This window comes from Notechis scutatus, chromosome 3, assembly GCF_049901735.1.
Source record: "Notechis scutatus isolate UNSWTSFEM ecotype Mainland chromosome 3, rNotScu1.2, whole genome shotgun sequence".
In the NCBI taxonomy this organism is placed as follows: domain Eukaryota; kingdom Metazoa; phylum Chordata; class Lepidosauria; order Squamata; family Elapidae; genus Notechis; species Notechis scutatus.
The window spans coordinates 58,680,498-58,697,673 of NC_142011.1; the positions used below are offsets into that span (position 1 = coordinate 58,680,498).

Genomic DNA, 17,176 nt, shown 5'->3' on the forward strand with positions numbered 1-17,176 from the left:
TCAATCATTACACAACCCAGGATGCTTGGATTCTTGGTCCTTGTCCTTTGGAACCGTCTCAAACCTCTTCTTTTAATGAAGACCTTGTTCTTTTCCCTCACATTGTGCTAGACCAGAAAATGAGTTCCCCGAGTGAGAGGTTTCACTATTCTTGGCTGGGATGGCCACTTCTTTTTTCCTTCCTTCCTTCCTTCCTTCCTTCCTTCCTTCCTTCCTTCCTTCCTTCTCTCTTTCTGTCATCTGATGTACAAATAAATCTTGGTTCGGCAACTTAAGAAATGCAAATAAATGTTACTGTAAGCTGCGAAATCTTATGGGAAGAATTAATTTAACAAGTGAATTAGATCACTGAGTCAAATTAGCCAATCCCATATTGCCCCAAAATGACAGGCCTTTAACAAGTCTAAAAGAAATAACGGATTTTCAAAAAATTATAATATCTATTAAATATTGAAATGGATTTGTCAATTTTAACTTTCTCTGCTTCAAACAAGGCTTCTAACATTACCACAGAAACTTTCCAAATGTCAACGGCAAATGTTAAAAATCTGTAAGTTTCTTATTGTCAGAATTGTTTACAAACTGTTCCACAGACAAGCATAAAGATTTAAATGGTTTCAGTAACAACTGTTGTAAACTTCTGGATATGCTTTAAAAATCAATTGCTCTTCTAACTGCACACACTTTCTTAAGAGCTAAAATCTTCCATTTCTCTACAGCATTTAAATTCACACTTCAATTTTTGCTGTTTTTTTTTAAAGCATGGCATTCTTCAAAGGACTGCCACACCTCCTTCACAGCGGCTGGTGATCATGTTAGCAGTTTCAGTCCAAGTATCCATATGTGGATTATACACTTCCACAGTATCTGAAGTTACAGGAGCAGCTGCCTCATAGTTGGCAGTCCTGCCTCCTGTGGCATAAAGGAAGCCATTCACAGCTACGACACATACTCCAGCTCTTGGGACTTTCATTGAAGCAACTTCCGTCCATTTTTCCTGATAATAAAACAACAAAAATAATTATCTTTGTAGTATACTATATTTTTCTTCTGGAGCAAATCTACAGACATAAGAACAATTATAATAGTCTTTCATGCACTGGCAGGGTAAAGTACTGCTATATATTAGCAATCAAAGACAAAGATAGTATTTATTCAAACTCACAAACCCAGAAAAAATGCAGAGCAGAACAGAAAATATTAGCATTTGTGTAATGAAATGGATTCAAGAGCAAAATTCTTTTTTATTCTTTAGGCAGAAGAAGGGAAATTTCTCAGATTTTGCCTATGTGCCTTGAAAATCTGCTCTGTCTGGTTGGAAGTTCCTCCTGGCCTGGCAAACTGACTTTGATCACCACGTTATCTTTGAACTTTGCTCAGTTTAGTTTTATATTTGTCACAGAAAGACATTCCTTCAGCAATATAACACAGAGTTAGAAGCACAAACGGCTTGTGGCATTCTGAAGAACAAACAGATACAATACTGATAGTGCATTTTAAAAAAAGGGAACAATTCTAAAAGGCAGCACAAATAGTTAGTTTGATATGAAAACTAAATCCTACCTCTTCAAATGAGTATTTCTCAACAGTTGAAAGAGCACCTTGAGTTTCATTCCATCCTCCAACAGCATAGATGCAGTCATTCAAAGTAGCCACTCCTAGATATGCCCTTCTGGTGCCCATTTCAGGAAGGGTAGACCAGCGCTTAGATAGGGGGTCGTAAACTTCCACAGAACACAGTTCTATTTCTTCATAGCCAATGCCTCCCACAACGTAAATTAAACCTATGAATATAACAATTTCCTATTAGAGCACTGCCATTTGAATACAGTTGTTGACCAAGAAGCCATCATGCAAAGTTGACTGCAATCGCATCTATAGAAGGAAAGCAATAGCTTTCATTATTGGGATTGCTCTTGAATAAATTACAGGCTGTAATTAATTCATTTCTGCAAAATAAGGGCTGTTTTAAACCATTTTATATTTTAAATAGTGTATTTGAATTTTATTTTTCAAAACAGGACAGAGAATCTTATGAGGATATAAAATTTTCTGGACACGTATTAACTAAGCAACCTTATACGCATGTTTATTGAGAATTCAGGCCAACTGAGTCATTTGCTATTCCCAACAAATATATATAGAATTTCAGCTTAAGTTTAATATATTAGGAGCAGTCAAATAGCACATTTTCAGACTAATCCATTTTACTAAAAGGCATAAGGTTTCATGAGCTACAGCTGGTGATTTTTTAAATAAAACCTATTAATCTGTAAAGGTGTTACTGGATTCTGCTTGATTTTTAGCTACTATAGACTCATATAGCTCTCCTCCTACAATATTTAAGATATTTAAACTGGAAATTTTAATGCTTATCACAGTAAAAGCACTTGCAGCTATTAGGACTGCTATGTTGAATATAGTTATTATCCATAATGATTGCAGACTGATTGCTGCCTATTATATAATTAACACTAAGTAAAATGGTCCCAACATTCAAAATCCCTCACCTCGTATTTCACAACAGCCAAAATTATAACGTGGCACAGCCATGCTGCCCACAATTTCCCAAGTATTCTCTTCAGGATCGAAACGTTCAATAGAGGTACCAATCTCTGCTCCAACCCAACCTCCTGAAAATCAAGGCAAGTATACAGGTAAAGAATATCACATAGTAAACAGATTGTCACGTCACTTGAAACAATCAGTTATATGATCGATATAAAAGTAATGTAGATTATAGCTCTAATACCCAAACATTCCTCATAACATTTTTAGAAATGTATGCTATTTTAGTGGCATAGGTTCTAATATTACCGTATATACTCGAGTATAAGTCGACCCGAATATAAGCCGAGGCACCTAATTTTACCACAAAAAAACTGGGAAAACTTATTGACTCGAGTATAAGCCGAGGGTGGGAAATGCAGCAGCTACTGGTAAATTTCAAAAATAAAAATAATTAATTTGGGAAACGATCTCACTATCATGAAAGGTTTAATTGATTCACTAACCCAAAAGAAGAAGATGATGATGACAGCGGGAGGCAGGAGTCACTCTCTTCTCCTCCCCTCGGAGGCCCCCTGAGTCAGGAGTCGCTACCGCCGGCACGGCCCCAGTCCCGCGTCGCCTCGGGAAGGGAAAGGCAAAAAGGAAGAGCCGCGGCAGTGCTTTGCAACGGCAGCAGCGGCACCGGAGGCTCAGGCTCAGCGGCTCCTGGTTTTGCCCCACCCTTCCCAAGGCAATGCAGGACCGCAGCCGCACCGGCGGCAGCAACTCCCGACAGCCCCAGCCGGACACCTGAGCGGAGCCCGGGCGGAACTGCCTGTTGCCGCCGTGGGCGCCGCTGCGGCGCCCGGCTGCCCAAGTAAAGAACATGGCGGCGCCAGACCCCCGGAGAAGCGGAGCAAAGCCGGAGACCAGCAGCCGCCTCCTCGGCGCAGAAAGCCTCCCCCAACCAGCCGGCCAGTCTCCTCCTCCCGGCCACACAGAACAAACAGGCAGAGAAGGAGGAGAGCAGCTGGCCAGCCGGGAGGCCTCCGTGCTGCGAAAGAGGCAGCCAACGATCTCCGGCGCCGCCCTGCTCCACGCGCTGGCTGCTCGGACTTGCCGGGCCCGGCACATAGAACAGGGCGGCGCCGGATGTTGGAGAAGCCGAGCGGAGCGAAGCCACCTCGGCTCACGTTGTTTTCTGAGCCCCGAGCCTAGAGCCAGGGCGCTTTCATTGCACGGCGGAGCTTCTTGTCTCGGGAAAAACCGGGCGTCGTTGCTGCCCCTGAGGGGAGGGCGATTCTGGGCTGCGCGATTGGGGGACTTCGTGGCTTTGGGTGGGAGCGAGGACGGACGGAGTCCGTGAAGTGGGGCTTGCCTGCCCTTGCTGGCTGCCTCTGCTTCCTTAGGGGTGGGGAAGGGGCTCATCTGGACCAAGGGTGAGTCTCCCCCTCAGTTTCCCTGAAGGATCTTCCGTCGCTTTTGCCTTCTCCCTACATCTTCCCTCTGTTAAAATTCCCCCCACACACACTTATTTTCGGGCGGATAGATTTCGTGTCTGAGCATTCTCACATGACGGTGGGTCTTTCCCCCTAAAAACAGTTAAAAAAAGAAAAATATATCCTCATGCAAGAACTTTTCTGCTTCCGATTACCCCCATGCTTAAAAAGTTGCAAAGGAAACACGGAAGCAGGGAAGTGCCTGCCCAGCTCCGGAGCTCCACACCATTTTTTTTCAGAGGGAATCTGACTCGAGTATAAGCCGAGGGGGTTTTTCAGCACAAAAATGGGCTGAAAAACTCGGCTTATACTCGAGTATATACGGTATATGGCTTTGGCTTTAAAACAAAATATAATAAATTATGTACCATACAGCAATAATTACGTTTAAATATCCTGTATATTATCTTACAAAAGATACAATGCAGTATGCAAGCTGGTGAAGCTGTTTTAGCAGCACTCTACCTTTGGAATCTCTGAGGAAAACATTTGTGTTTGGCTACCAGAAACGATATTTGTTAAGGTGTCACCAGATGTCTCACATGATTTGAAGACAACTTTATCATTGCGTACTCAAAAGCTGCCAAGCTATGTAGTAGTAAATGACCCAAATACAATATTTGGGGTTATTGTTCATAACTTAAACAGTTATAGATACAGTAGTCAAAAGACTTGCCCAAAGCGGTTTCCGGTTTGTCGGCTTTGCGAGCGGTAGGGATTCGCCCGAAGCTGCGCGATCCCTGCCGCGCTAGCCGCTTTTTGGGGCTCCGATCCGAAAGGGTTACTGCAGGGGGCAGCAAAATAGGGGATAAAGGGCTTGGGGGTGTTGCCCTGGCCAGCAGAACCTCCTTTTACCAGACGGTGTAGCGGCGGTTTAATGGCCGCCACAAAGAAGCCGGCAGCTGGGCAAGTATAGGAGAAAGTTTTAAAAGTGAAAGTCTTCTTGGTCGATCCAGGACTCTGAGATATATTTAATTTAATTCCTGGAATGCATGGTATGGATGATTGAAAGCTGGTGAAGCTGTTTTAGCAGCACTCTACCTTTGGAATCTCTGAGGAAAACATTTGTGTTTGGCTACCAGAAACGATATTTATTAAGGTGTCACCAGATGTCTCACATGATTTGAAGACAACTTTATCATTGCGTACTCAAAAGCTGCCATGCTATGTAGTAGTAAATGACCCAAATACAATATTTGGGGTTATTGTTCATAACTTAAACAGTTATAGATACAGTAGTCAAAAGACTTGCCCAAAGCGGTTTCGGTTTGTCGGCTTGCGAAGCGGTAGGGATTGCGAAGCTGCGCGATCCCTGCCGCGCTAGCCGCTTTTGGGGCTCCGATCCGAAAGGGTGCGGAGCAAGGCTGCACTGCAGGGGCAGCTGAAGGTAGGGGATCCGGAAAAGGGCTTGGGGGTGTTGCAGACCCCTCCCTGGCCGGCAGAACCTCCTTTTACCAAGACGGTGTAGCGGCGGTTCGTAATGGCCGCCACAAAGAAGCCGGCAGCTGGGCAAGTATGCGCAGGAGGAAGAGGAGAAAGTTTTAAAAGTGAAAGTCTTCTTGGTCGATCCAGGACTCTGAGATATATTTAATTTAATTCCTGGAAGTGATGGCTTTTTGGATGATTCTTTCCACAAGAGAAAGTAAGCGGCAATTCTGAGGTGCTGAAAGGAAAGTTTACTCTCCTCCCGACGGAATTATAAGTCGGAAGGGAGAGGACAAAAATATATTTATCTGGTTGGATTTTGTTGGAGGAGATGCCTTAAGGATTTGGAGACAGAAATAAAATTTTAATAAGGCTTTAAAACACAGATTTGGATTTTCTTTTTCCTTTGTCTGATACTACCCCTGGAAGAGAAAGTGGAAATTTTGGCTTGGCTTGGATTGATTGAGGATTGTGGACTTTGGGATTGTCTTACTTTTCTTTTGGAATATTTTGGTTGGAGTAAGAAGAAAGAGGGAAAAAGACAAGAAAAGATTTATAATGGCTTTCTCCTTGAGGAACTGAGGGATGAATATGAGCAAACAAAAGCAGCCTGTAAAGATGGTATGGAAAAAGCTTTTCTATTTTTAGAAATGGCGCTGGTTAACTATGAACAGACAATGCGACAGATGGAACAACAGCAAGAAGAAGACACCATCTTTAATGAATCCCAAAATTTATCTAAGGAAGAAGGAAGGAAGAAAGCGAGGAAAATGAAGGACTTAAGATCTAAAAAACATTTAAGAAAGAGAAAAATATGATGCAAAATAAATACAATGATAGTAAACAAGAGAAAAAGGAATACAACAGAGAAGGGATGCCAGCAAGACAGAGGTTAGAAGAAGGGGGGTAGGAAGATCTGGTGGGGGAAGAAAGAAAGGGGAAAGGCGGAGAAAAGCCACAAAGTTTTAAAATTGGATGGGAAAAGAGGAATCTTTTTCAGGGATAAAGGGTAAAGTATAAATTTTATTAAAAAAGATTTTGCAAGGTACATAAGACGGTATTGTAATATTTGTATTAGAAATAGAAAATTAGAATGGCTTAAGAGTTAATAAGAAATTAAAATGTTGAAATGTTTAATAATGATTGATTTTTAAAATGTAATAAAATATTGAAGGGAAAGGCAATGAGAATGCTATAAGATTTATTATTTAGATTTATTATTTAACTACATATTTAGGAGGATACTATGTATTTAAACATTTCCGATTTATTACTCTGTTTTTATTGTTATTAAAAGTAAAAATTAATAGATAGAATGTACCAAGCAGAATCAGATTGGATATTAGGTGTCATTTTAAATGTTAATCTAATATTTAGGGAGAGGATAGAAAGGCATCATACTCTGATTAGAGATTTCAGGAGAAATTTTTTTTTTTCATTATAAGGAATGAGATAGAGGGATAATAAAGGATGGGCAAAAGATACAAATATAATGATTTAAATTAAGATGGATTGAATAAGATAGAATTATGAAGAGTGAAATGTGTGGAGAAGTATACATAGAAGATACAGAATGGTAAACAAAATAGGTAATGATTTCTAAGATGAGCATGAATATAATTAAAGCCCATATAAAGAGAGGTACCGGGGCCAAGTTACTTTACTAAAAGATTTTTATATGTTTGTTTGTGTCTGTTTATGTTTTTGAGAAGTATTGGTGAAACCTTTTAGAAACACAGAAAGAGAATGACGATAATCAAGTCAGAAAGAAATAGAGGACAAGAGATGTTTTTATGTTCATTTAGAAATGGTTTAAAATAGAATTGTATTGTATAAGATAAGGTTTTATCTGACTTGTAAAATTTATAATGGAAAAAGGTTCAAATATGTAATGGTTGATGATGATTTGTTTGTTTTTGAAATTAATAAAACTTGTTTAAAAAAAAAAAAAAGACTTGCCCAAAGCATAGATAGTTCCGTAAGAGGTGCATACTCCAAGGCCACAGCGAGGACGGTTCATCGAAGCTACAGCTGCCCATTGCTTTGTAATAGGATCATAGCGTTCAGTACAGTCAAAAATCATAGAGTCTTTTTCACCTTGGGAAAGAGATAAGAACATAAAGAAAGAAATGTTACAATCGCTTATGAACATAATTATTGTACTGTGGCAGAGTATTGGCTCAATTCATCAATCTGAATCACTATTAATGCAGATTACAAGTTCAAGTTTCTAGTTGACCACAGCACATTGTACAATCTCTAAACTGAGTGGCATAAATCTTTATTAAAGACGATAAGGAATTGTGGCTCTGATCATCCCGGGGAGAATGTTATTTCCTAAATACACTTTTCCTGAATAAATAGATATTATATTAGTAGTAATTTTTATCTCTGAATAATGTTTAAAAGAACTGGAAAAAGCAAATGTTTCTGGAAGGAAGAAAAAGTACATATAAGCAATCACAGTAGGAATTTTATTATAATAACATAATTAATAATTATTAATATTATACTGATAATAATTGTATCTAAATAACATTTAAAAGAACTGGAAAAAACAGGTTACATTTGGAAGGAAGAAAAATACACAGAAGCAATCATGGCAGGAAGAAAACCAGGGTTGTGTAGAATTCAAAGAACTTCTATAATAGGAAATTGTTAGAGCAACAGTCCATATGCATAAGGCAAATTTGTCTATTTTACATAATCACATCAATAAAATGTCCTAAAAATGGTAAGCATAGTATCTGCCAATTAAAAGGTCACCCACCACCTATTGTATGATTTATTGTGTATGTGGTAAACTCTGGATGTCATTGTATAACTCCTGGAATGATGTACAGTATGTCAATTTTAAAGATATATTCTTGCCTTTAAATGATTAAATTAGATGGTGTTAGACTTCTGGAAGAAGAGAGAGGAACCTGCCCCACTTTACATCAAAGGGGGTTGTGTGGAGAGAGTTTCCTCCTTTAAATTCCTGGGAGTCTACCTCAGCGAAGATCTTACCTGGAAAATCAACACAACTGAGGTGGCCAGAAAGGCCCAACAGAGACTCCATTTCCTTAGAGTCTTGCAAAAGAATAAAGTGGAACAACGACTGATGACCTCTTTTTACCAGTCCATAATAGAAAGCATACTCACATACTGCATTATGGTGTGGTATGCTGGCATGACAGCCGCAGATAGAAAGACATCATAGAGGGTGGTGAGCACAGCACAAAACATTGTGGGCTGTTCCCTGATACCACTAGATCAGGGGTCGCCAACTGTTTGGACCTCAGGGACCACCAAACTCATAATTTTAAATCCCAGGGACCACTAACCAGTTCTGTGGGCATGGCCTAATTTATGGGTGTGGCTTGATGGTCATGTGACTGGCTGGGCATGGCTTGTATGTAAATATTATATTTATATAAATATTGAATTTTTTATAAAAAAAGAGCAACTTTTACCCAAAATCAGGCAAATTTGCTTGCTGTGAGTCTGCATTGAATAACAGAACCTTCAGTCCTAAGGGAGGTTCGGTTGTGCTTAAAAGCAGAGCCGAAGATCTAAAGACTAGCTAGAAAGCAAGAAATCCAACCATTTCCTGCTTCCTAGCTAATCTAAATCTCCCGGCACAGCAGAACAGATGATGGCCGGAAAAAGGAAAAATAGCAATTTAGCAGGCAAGTTTGCCGGGTAAGGAGTAAGTGGGCGGGGAGGGTTCCCACGGCCATGTGGGTGGCACAGCCTTGCGTTTCTGCGCAGCCTGGATTAATTGCTTTGGGGGGGGGGGTGCTCTGGGGGTGAGATTTCTCTGCGGCCCACCAAAATTTTCTCATGGCCCACCAGTTGGCAACCACTGCACTAGAGGACTAGGGCTCGCTGCCTTAGAAGAGTGAGGAAAATTTTCAGGGACGACTCACACCCCAGTCAGCATTTCTTCACTCTCCGACCGTCGGGTAAGAGATAAAGAAGCATAGCCAGCCACACCAAAAGACTGAAGAACAGTTTCTACCCATGGGGCTGTCAGACTTCTGAACGGAAAATAACTTCATAGTATGACAGACTCACGGGGCCAGCATGTTGTGCAACAAGGTCACATAGTGTAATAAGATTGGGACTGGGTTAGGGACTTCTGTCCTCACTGTGAGTTGTGTTGGGGGAGGGGGGTGCATGAAGGGTGGCTCAACCAATCTCATTGTACACAGGTTGTACTCTGACAATAAAGGTAATAAGCAAAAATTATTGTCATGGTATGTGGGAATGAACTTGGGAGATAGGAGGGAGAGCTGCACAACCGGCATGTATAAGATGTCTCACCTCACAGAAGGTGAGATGACTTGGGGTACGTTTCAGAAGAAACTCTCCCTAGTTTTCTAAAGGGTAAAAGGAAAGGAGGAGAGTAATAGGTTCAGACTTGTAAGATTCTTTTAATGCACTATTACAATGCAGATGGAACTAGGGCTTCTTGTCTAGACTTACAGGGCGAACAGCTATCAAAGGAGCAATAGAAACAATAGTTTTCTCAATATTCTTTAATTACCTCCAATAGCGTAGACCATTCCTCCAACTACTGTAACACCCAGGCCACTGCGAGCCTGGTGTAAGGAAGACACAGTAGTCCAATACTGACTGAAAGTGTCAAAGCGCTCCACGCAGCTGAGAGCTCTGCTATCACTCCAACGACCTCCCTGCAACCGAGTATAACCACCTACAGAAGACATGGGAACAGGATAAACAATCAGCTGTTTCGTAGGCATTTCTTGACTAGTTAGGGGTTTCCAAATATTTAAAAGCTAAGAAGAATCCCCACCTATTGCATAAATGTACTTCCTAGCTTTTCTTCGTGGACGTGTCTTAGTTGCCTGGAGAAAACTGCTCGTCTTATTTTCTTTGGGAAACTGACCAATTTCACAATATTCTTTTAACAGAGTGTGCAGGGCTACTCGAAGGCTGAAATCTGAAATCCCTGAGAAAGAAAGAAAATAATAAGTAAAATGCAGGTAATCCTTGAGTTATGACTGTAATGAAACCTGCCAATTATGGCTGTAAGTCATAATGGTTATAAAAGGATTGGTCATGTGACTGACCCAATTTTACTTCTTTTTTTTTTTTTGCACCACTGCAAACATTGCAGCCACAAGTACAAATGCTGCAATTGTTAAGCAAACCCATACAGGTGGTCCTCAACTTACAACAGCTCATTTAGTGACTGCCCAATGTTACAACGGCACTGAAAAAAAGTGGTCTAAGACCATTTTTCACACTTACGACCGTTGCAGCATCCCCAGGGCCATGTGATTTACATTTGGATGTTTGACAACTGGTTCATATTTATGACGGTTGCAGTGTTCCGGGACCAGCAAAATCAATGGGGAAGCCAGGCTCACTTCATGTCTGCAGTAAGTCACTTTAAAAAGTGTCAAGAAAGGTTGTAAAATGGGGCAAAACTCACCTAACAAATTTTTTGCTTAGCAACATAAATTTTGGGTTCAATTGTGGTCGTAAGTCGAGGACTACCTGTAGTTGGTTATGGAAGGACCAGTTTTCAGGAAAACTGTCGTAGAATACGGTCACGTGATTTAAGGACACTGCAAATGGCCAAAAAAGCTGTCTATAATGTTATATGGAAATGACCTTGAGAGACAAAGGGAAGAGCTACAGGTGAGGGCTGGAAAGAAACTTATAAACTTGCAAGGTTTGTTAATGTAACCTTACAATAAAATAAAGAGCTAGTACTTGTAGCTGTGCTTCTTCTCTGAACTATCTCACAGGGCTGACAATATCAACCACAGGTAGTCCTCGAATTAACAACAGTTCACTTAATGACTGTTCAAAGTTACAACAGGACTGAAAAAAAAGTGACATGACCATTTTTCGCACTTACAACCATTGCAGCATTCCCATGGTTATGTGATCAAAATTCAGATGCTTGGCAACTCATACTTATGACGGTTGCAGTGTCCAGTGGTCATGTGATCACCTTTTGTAACAGCAAGGAAAGACAATGGAGAAGTCAGATTCACTTACGTAGCAGCTGCAGTGATTCACTTAACAACTGTGGCAAGCAAGCTTGTAAAATGGGGCAAAACTCACTTAACAAATGTCTCACTTAGCTAACATAAATTTTGGGCTCAATTGTGGTCGTAAGTTGAGGATTATCTGTATAGTAAAATGTGTTTTGCTGTAGTTTTTTTAGTCACTGGTTAAATGTTAATTTCTTAATATCTTTTGGTCCTTATATTGCAGATGGTCCCCTTTGAAAACCTGATTAATTCCGAGGACACTGTTCCATATATGACTAGACAAGATTTAAACAAAGCAAAGCAAAGCATTAATCTGCATCTGCATTCTTCCATTAGCAGGAAAGAACATGAGATGTCCCTTTCTGATCCTCTGTCACCCTAAAAAGAGAGAGATGGGTAATCCACAATGGGGCTATAAAGCAGGGGAAACCAGCATGGAGAAATCTAGCTATTCAGTCTAGTTTAGTCTGTTAAATTTGGATGCCTGTTGAAATTCATGATTTCATATCAAATACTGTTGTCTCACAACATCTTCAACAGGACAGCAGTCAGCTCTCACAAAACTAGGCCAGATTACAAAATAGAAGCTATAAACTTAACCAGAATCTGGATCTTCACTTTTTAGTTCATGCCAAATTTCCTTACCTATCAATTCTCACATAAGAAGAAATAAACACTGATGACCAATCCATCCTCTTCTGCCCTACTTCACCTTGATTTACCATGCCTTGTTTTCCTTCAAATAAAAAAAAAATCAGGTATTTTCCTGATTGTAAAAAGCAAGTGCCGCTGTGTTTTGCATCATGTCATGAGTTATTTATGGTATTCAATTTGTATTATACACAAATTCTATTTTAATAGATATGTTTATTGTTTTTTTATTAATTTGTAGTAATACTGTTGTATAATAAGCCACCAAGAAAACTTATCGAAGGACAGCATACAAAATGTAATAAATACAGTAACAGTTCTAATATTACAGAAATTTCATGTTATAGGGCAGGGTACTATTACATAACATAGGGGAACTTGTGTAGTTAATAAGTTTTCATAAAACCAGTTTTTAATTCTTATATTGGGTAACTGAATATCCTATAATTATTCTACAATTTATTATTAGATTTATATTCTGTATGCCCTGCCTTGATTTTATGCATCTCAAGTTAGCGTATTTTCCCCATAGCAACAACCTGCGAGATGGGTTGGGCTGAGAGTGAACGACTGGCCCAGAGTCACCCAGCTAGCTTTTGTGCCTAAGGGAGGACTAGAACTTCTGATTTCTAATCCAGAACCTTAACCTCTACACCAAACTGGATCTCAAGAAGTTACCTTCTATGTACTTCAAAAGTCTTTGTGGAGGTAATAAAGGAAATCTCACTGCATCCAATATTTCCACAACGTGTTTCTTTCTTTTCCCTGAGTCTTTCAAAATCCATTGCATGGCAGCCATAAAAACCTGGTACTCATCTTCTATGCTTAGGTCTTCACTTCGCAATATCTTAATCAGCTGGTCTTTTGTCAATGCCAAGAATTCATCTCCATTGTGAACCTCCAGGAAGTGGACATGGATGTAATTCTCTGAGAATTCTAGCAGGTCATGACAGGCAATTTGCTCAGCAAACTGGAAGAGTCCAATGCAGTTCATAGGATCAATCTGTCCCTTTAGAAATTCACAACAAAGGTCCACCACCTCTGACAGCTGAAACATGTCTGCTGCCACAATCAACTCCTGGACATTATTCTCATTAATGCTGACAATACCTGAAAAGGGAAGAAAGATTTTTAGCTGGCATGAAATCTTACCAACACTGTTAAGTATACAAGTAATCCTCAATTTATGACCCTTAGTTTCAAATTATGAAACTAATGTTCAAAATTATGACGGTGGTGACTTACAACAAACCCTTGAATTTATGATTATCACAGCATCCCCACGATCATGTGATTAAAATTTGGATACTTGGCAACTAACAAGTATTTGATGGTTGCTATGTCCCAAGGTCACATGATTATGACCTTACCTGGGGACTTCCAACAAGCAAAGGCAATAAAGAAAGCCAGATTGGCTTAATGACCTCAGCAAAAAAATATTTTAAAATTGGGACTGTCTCATTTAATGACCGCGCTGCTTAGTAATGGAAGTTCCAATCCCAATTATGGTTGTAACAAGAACCATCTGTATAGCTTGTCTGCAAGCAACCATAATTGTGACCATCTTTTGAAAGATATTGATGTACACTGCTAATAGATAAGATTCCATAGCAATTAAAATAATGAAGACAGTGAACAAAGGTACTCCTTTACATGTGAAAAGTACATTTATTAATGCAATGCCACAGAGTGAAGATTTCTACCACAAAAGCTGTTGATTAAATCTGTTTCAACATCTCTTCATACTATATATAGGAATTTGAAAAACTTAATGCTTTTCCTCACGTTTCTGAGAACTATTTCAGAGAGAAAGCTTTATCCTTGAAATACTGATTTAATGTACAAACAACTGGCTTTATATGGCAGTCTCTCCCTTGAAATTAAATGTGGAAACCAGTCCAGATAAACTTCATTTAGCTATTTATGAAAATAAGTGTGCTGTATAGGAAAGAAATTCTGTATCCAATAACTGTCATAGGTTCTTTACCATTATGTTAAGGAACAGAGCAAAACAGACTTGTAATTTATGCTTAAACATATTTTGACAAAATGCCATTGAATTTAATGGAATCTATTTCCAGATGTTGTGTCCATGTAAAGACAGTAGCTCCACACAAATTATGTGAATAAAACACAGACATTTGTCCATGTCATCCTATGTACCTGTAACTCATCCTGTTTTTTAAATTAATCTGAGACAAAAGATGGATATTTGCAAAATAGTGTTTATCTCAGCAAGTACTAACTGAATCAAAACATTCAATTTGCAGGTTACTAGGTAACTAAGACATTAACCAAAGCATGTTAAGGAAAAAATTAGAAATTCTTCTACCTGTATAAATAAACTCCAGGAGGATCTGGAAAATTTTAGCATCCACACCCAGGATCTGCACAACATCCTTTGAAGACTCCTTCATCCCTCCAGCAAACAAAGCAGCAAAATAAGAGCTACTTGCAGCCAAAACGAGACGGTGGACTTTATATGCTCCTTCACCAACCTGGAGCTGTACATCACAGAAGTGTTGCCCGCATCTCAGCTTGTTGATCTGGGCTAATAAAAGACAAGCATGCCTGTCTGCCAAGAAAGGGAACTCGCTTGTGCTGGGGCAAGCCACACAAGCCATGATAGCTTGACAAGGTCACAGAGAAACTGAATGACTGATGCTCATCAGCTCCCGGTGCTACCCTAGGAGAAACAGGAACACATGAAAATGACAGGCCTAACTATGAAATTACTGTTGACCATGAGTAAGATTAATTACCACAATTCAATTCTTCCCTCTTTAATTAAAGTAAGAATACTCTGAAGGATCTTCAGGTCAAATTTGAGTTTGGGAGCAATTCCCATTTTCATATCATAAATGAAAAAGGGAGACTACATAAAAACCATTGAATCATACCCTGGACCACAGACCAATACCAGTTTGTGCCTTGTTAGGAACAGAAGCGAGAAAGCTTCGTCTGCGCATGCACAGGATCTAGGTTGCATGGGAAATCATGCTCCACACTCAACCCCAAGGAAAAATGCTCTTCCATGAAACTAGTACCAGGTACCAGGAAGATTGGGGACTGCTGGTGTAATACATGAAAAGTGGTTATGTTTAAACGATAGCAAATTACATTTAGTTTTTTTCTATCTACTGTCCAGCCCTGCAGTTGACTACCTTCTTAAACTGCCCTCATTCCTTAGTTACTCCATCAGATCATGATCTGATAATTACCAATACATTTGTCTCCATTTTGTTTAACCATTAGTTGTGTGGCATGTTTTTTTTTTGAAGAAATCAATAGTACAGCAGAGAGAAATAGTACAGCAGGCCAATCCTGTATAGTAAACAAAACATCTGGCTGGACATTTTTTTCATACCTAGCATTTTTAAGGTTTTGTTTCACATTACATTTTGCATTGTACATCATTTCAAAGTTTCTCCCTTTGTTCCCCCTTCAGTCATTCTTTTTAAACTATGGCTGGGGTTCAGGTCTCCCTCCCCGCCCTCAGAGGCACGGCCACCGGAGGTCCAGGGGAGGCTTTACAGCCCCGGCGGACCTTTGAGAGCCTACACACGGTTGTTGGTGTTCCGGTACTCACTTCTGAGGCGGGCCAGAGTTGTTTACATTTCATTTCATTTCCCTGCCTTTAAAAATAATCAAAAGAGGCTCTACAGCGAGACCCTCCGTTCCCGGAGCACTGGCGCGCAAAACAAATTGGAGCCCCCCCAAAAAAAAAATAAAATAAAATAAAATTCCTCAGCTGCAAAATGTAAGCGGCAGCCGCCAAAAATTCGCACCTAGCGCCGAAGACGCGGCTGCAGAGAGAGGGGCGGAAAAGGCGAACCGGAGGAAAGGAGGAGCCGGGCGGCGAAGGGAGCACCCGTGACGCGACACGGCAGCCGAGAGGGCTTTCACCGCCTGAGGCTCTGCTGCTGCTGCTGCTGCTGCTGCTGCTGCGTACAGTGACGGAGCAGCTGGAAGGCGGCTTTCCCCGCGGGAGGGTTTAGGCCGCGCGACAGATGGAGGTTGCAAGGGAAGGGAGCCGACTGTGTGTGTGGAAGAGGCCGCTGACTTTAATGGCGCGTTGCTAAGAAGTTGAAGCGCAGCTTTTTTTTTTTTTTACGACCCCATAATTACCATAACTTTGTTTGATGTTTGATCCACAGGGGTCTCCATCCTTGGCAACATTAAGACTTGTGGACTTCAACTCCCAGAATTCCTCAGCCAGCCAGCCTGGCTGAGGAATTCTGGGAGTTGAAGTCCACAAGTCTTAAAGTTGCCAAGGTTGGAAACCCCTAGTTTGGAGGATTCGCTGAGCCATAAGCTAGCCGGCGTTTGTCAAATACTTTAAGAAAAGTGGACTTCAACTCCTAGAAATCTCTAGCCAGCCAGCCTATAAAATTCCCCATGAGGCTGGCGGGAGTTGAAGTCTACACACTACAATGTACTGAGCTAGCTAATCACTCTAACCTAATATGAGTAGTCCTCGAGTTACAACAGTTCAATTAGTGGCTGTTCAAAGTTAAAACGGCACTGAAAAAAATGACTTATGACCATTTTTCACATGTAGCATCCCCATGGTCTCATGATCAAAATTCAGATGCTTGGCAACTGGTTCATATTGATGACGGTTGCAGTGTCCTGAGGTCATGTGATTAGCTTCTGCTACCTTCTGACAAGCAAAGGCAATAGAGAATCCAGATTCACTTAACAACCATGTGACTAACTTAATGCAATGATTAACTGTGGCAAGAAAAGTCGAAAAATGGGCCAAAACCCACTTAACAAGTGTTTCACTTAGCAGCATAAATTTTGGGCTCAATTATGGTCGTAATTCTAGAATTTAGGACTATCTGTCCTGTATGCAGTACACAAATCAGCCTTAAGATCAATTTATGGGTTTCTCTTTAGGATAAGTTAAGAAAATAGACACAGCATATGTAATCACTAAGTCACTATGTATAACAACTTTTCACCTTTCCATTGGAAAATTTCATTTTAATGTTTAAATTGATAAACAGATACTAATTCTCTTTGTTTTTGAAACACTATATTGTATACAATTTTGCATTGCGTGGTTCAGGCTTCTCCAAAATGGTCAATATT

The 17,176-nt window shown here is 40.2% G+C and overlaps 1 protein-coding gene across 5 annotated transcripts; it reads right to left on the reverse strand.

Annotated features, from left to right (window-relative positions):
• Positions 1-420: 420 nt before the first annotated feature.
• Positions 421-16,292, reverse strand: IPP (intracisternal A particle-promoted polypeptide). 5 transcript variants are annotated; one of them, XM_087960190.1, is made up of 9 exons: positions 16,208-16,292; positions 14,412-14,765; positions 12,758-13,189; positions 10,216-10,371; positions 9,946-10,113; positions 7,374-7,511; positions 2,511-2,633; positions 1,564-1,784; positions 421-997 (listed from the first exon to the last, which is right to left on the reverse strand). In XM_087960190.1, exons 2-9 carry the CDS (start codon positions 14,701-14,703, stop codon positions 773-775), a joined length of 1,755 nt encoding a protein of 584 aa, XP_087816316.1. In that variant the 5' UTR covers positions 14,704-14,765; positions 16,208-16,292; the 3' UTR covers positions 421-772. The 5 variants fall into 5 exon arrangements, with proteins under 5 accessions (XP_087816316.1, XP_026521566.2, XP_026521567.2 ...); XM_026665781.2 differs by having other exon boundaries at positions 15,868-16,292; XM_026665782.2 differs by lacking the exon at positions 16,208-16,292 and adding an exon at positions 15,669-16,151.
• Between the last annotated feature and the right edge of the window lie 884 nt (positions 16,293-17,176).

Coding starts and splice junctions, on each gene's coding strand:
- IPP (XM_087960190.1), bottom strand. CDS start 14,703: ATGGCTTGTGTGGCTTGCCCCAGCACAAGCGAGTTCCCTTTCTTGGCA. Junction 10,372..12,757: donor ACTTTTGAAGTACATAGAAG/GTAACTTCTTGA, acceptor TTTCTTTCTCAG/GGATTTCAGATTTCAGCCTT. Junction 7,512..9,945: donor AATGGTCTACGCTATTGGAG/GTAATTAAAGAA, acceptor CTCTTTCCCAAG/GTGAAAAAGACTCTATGATT.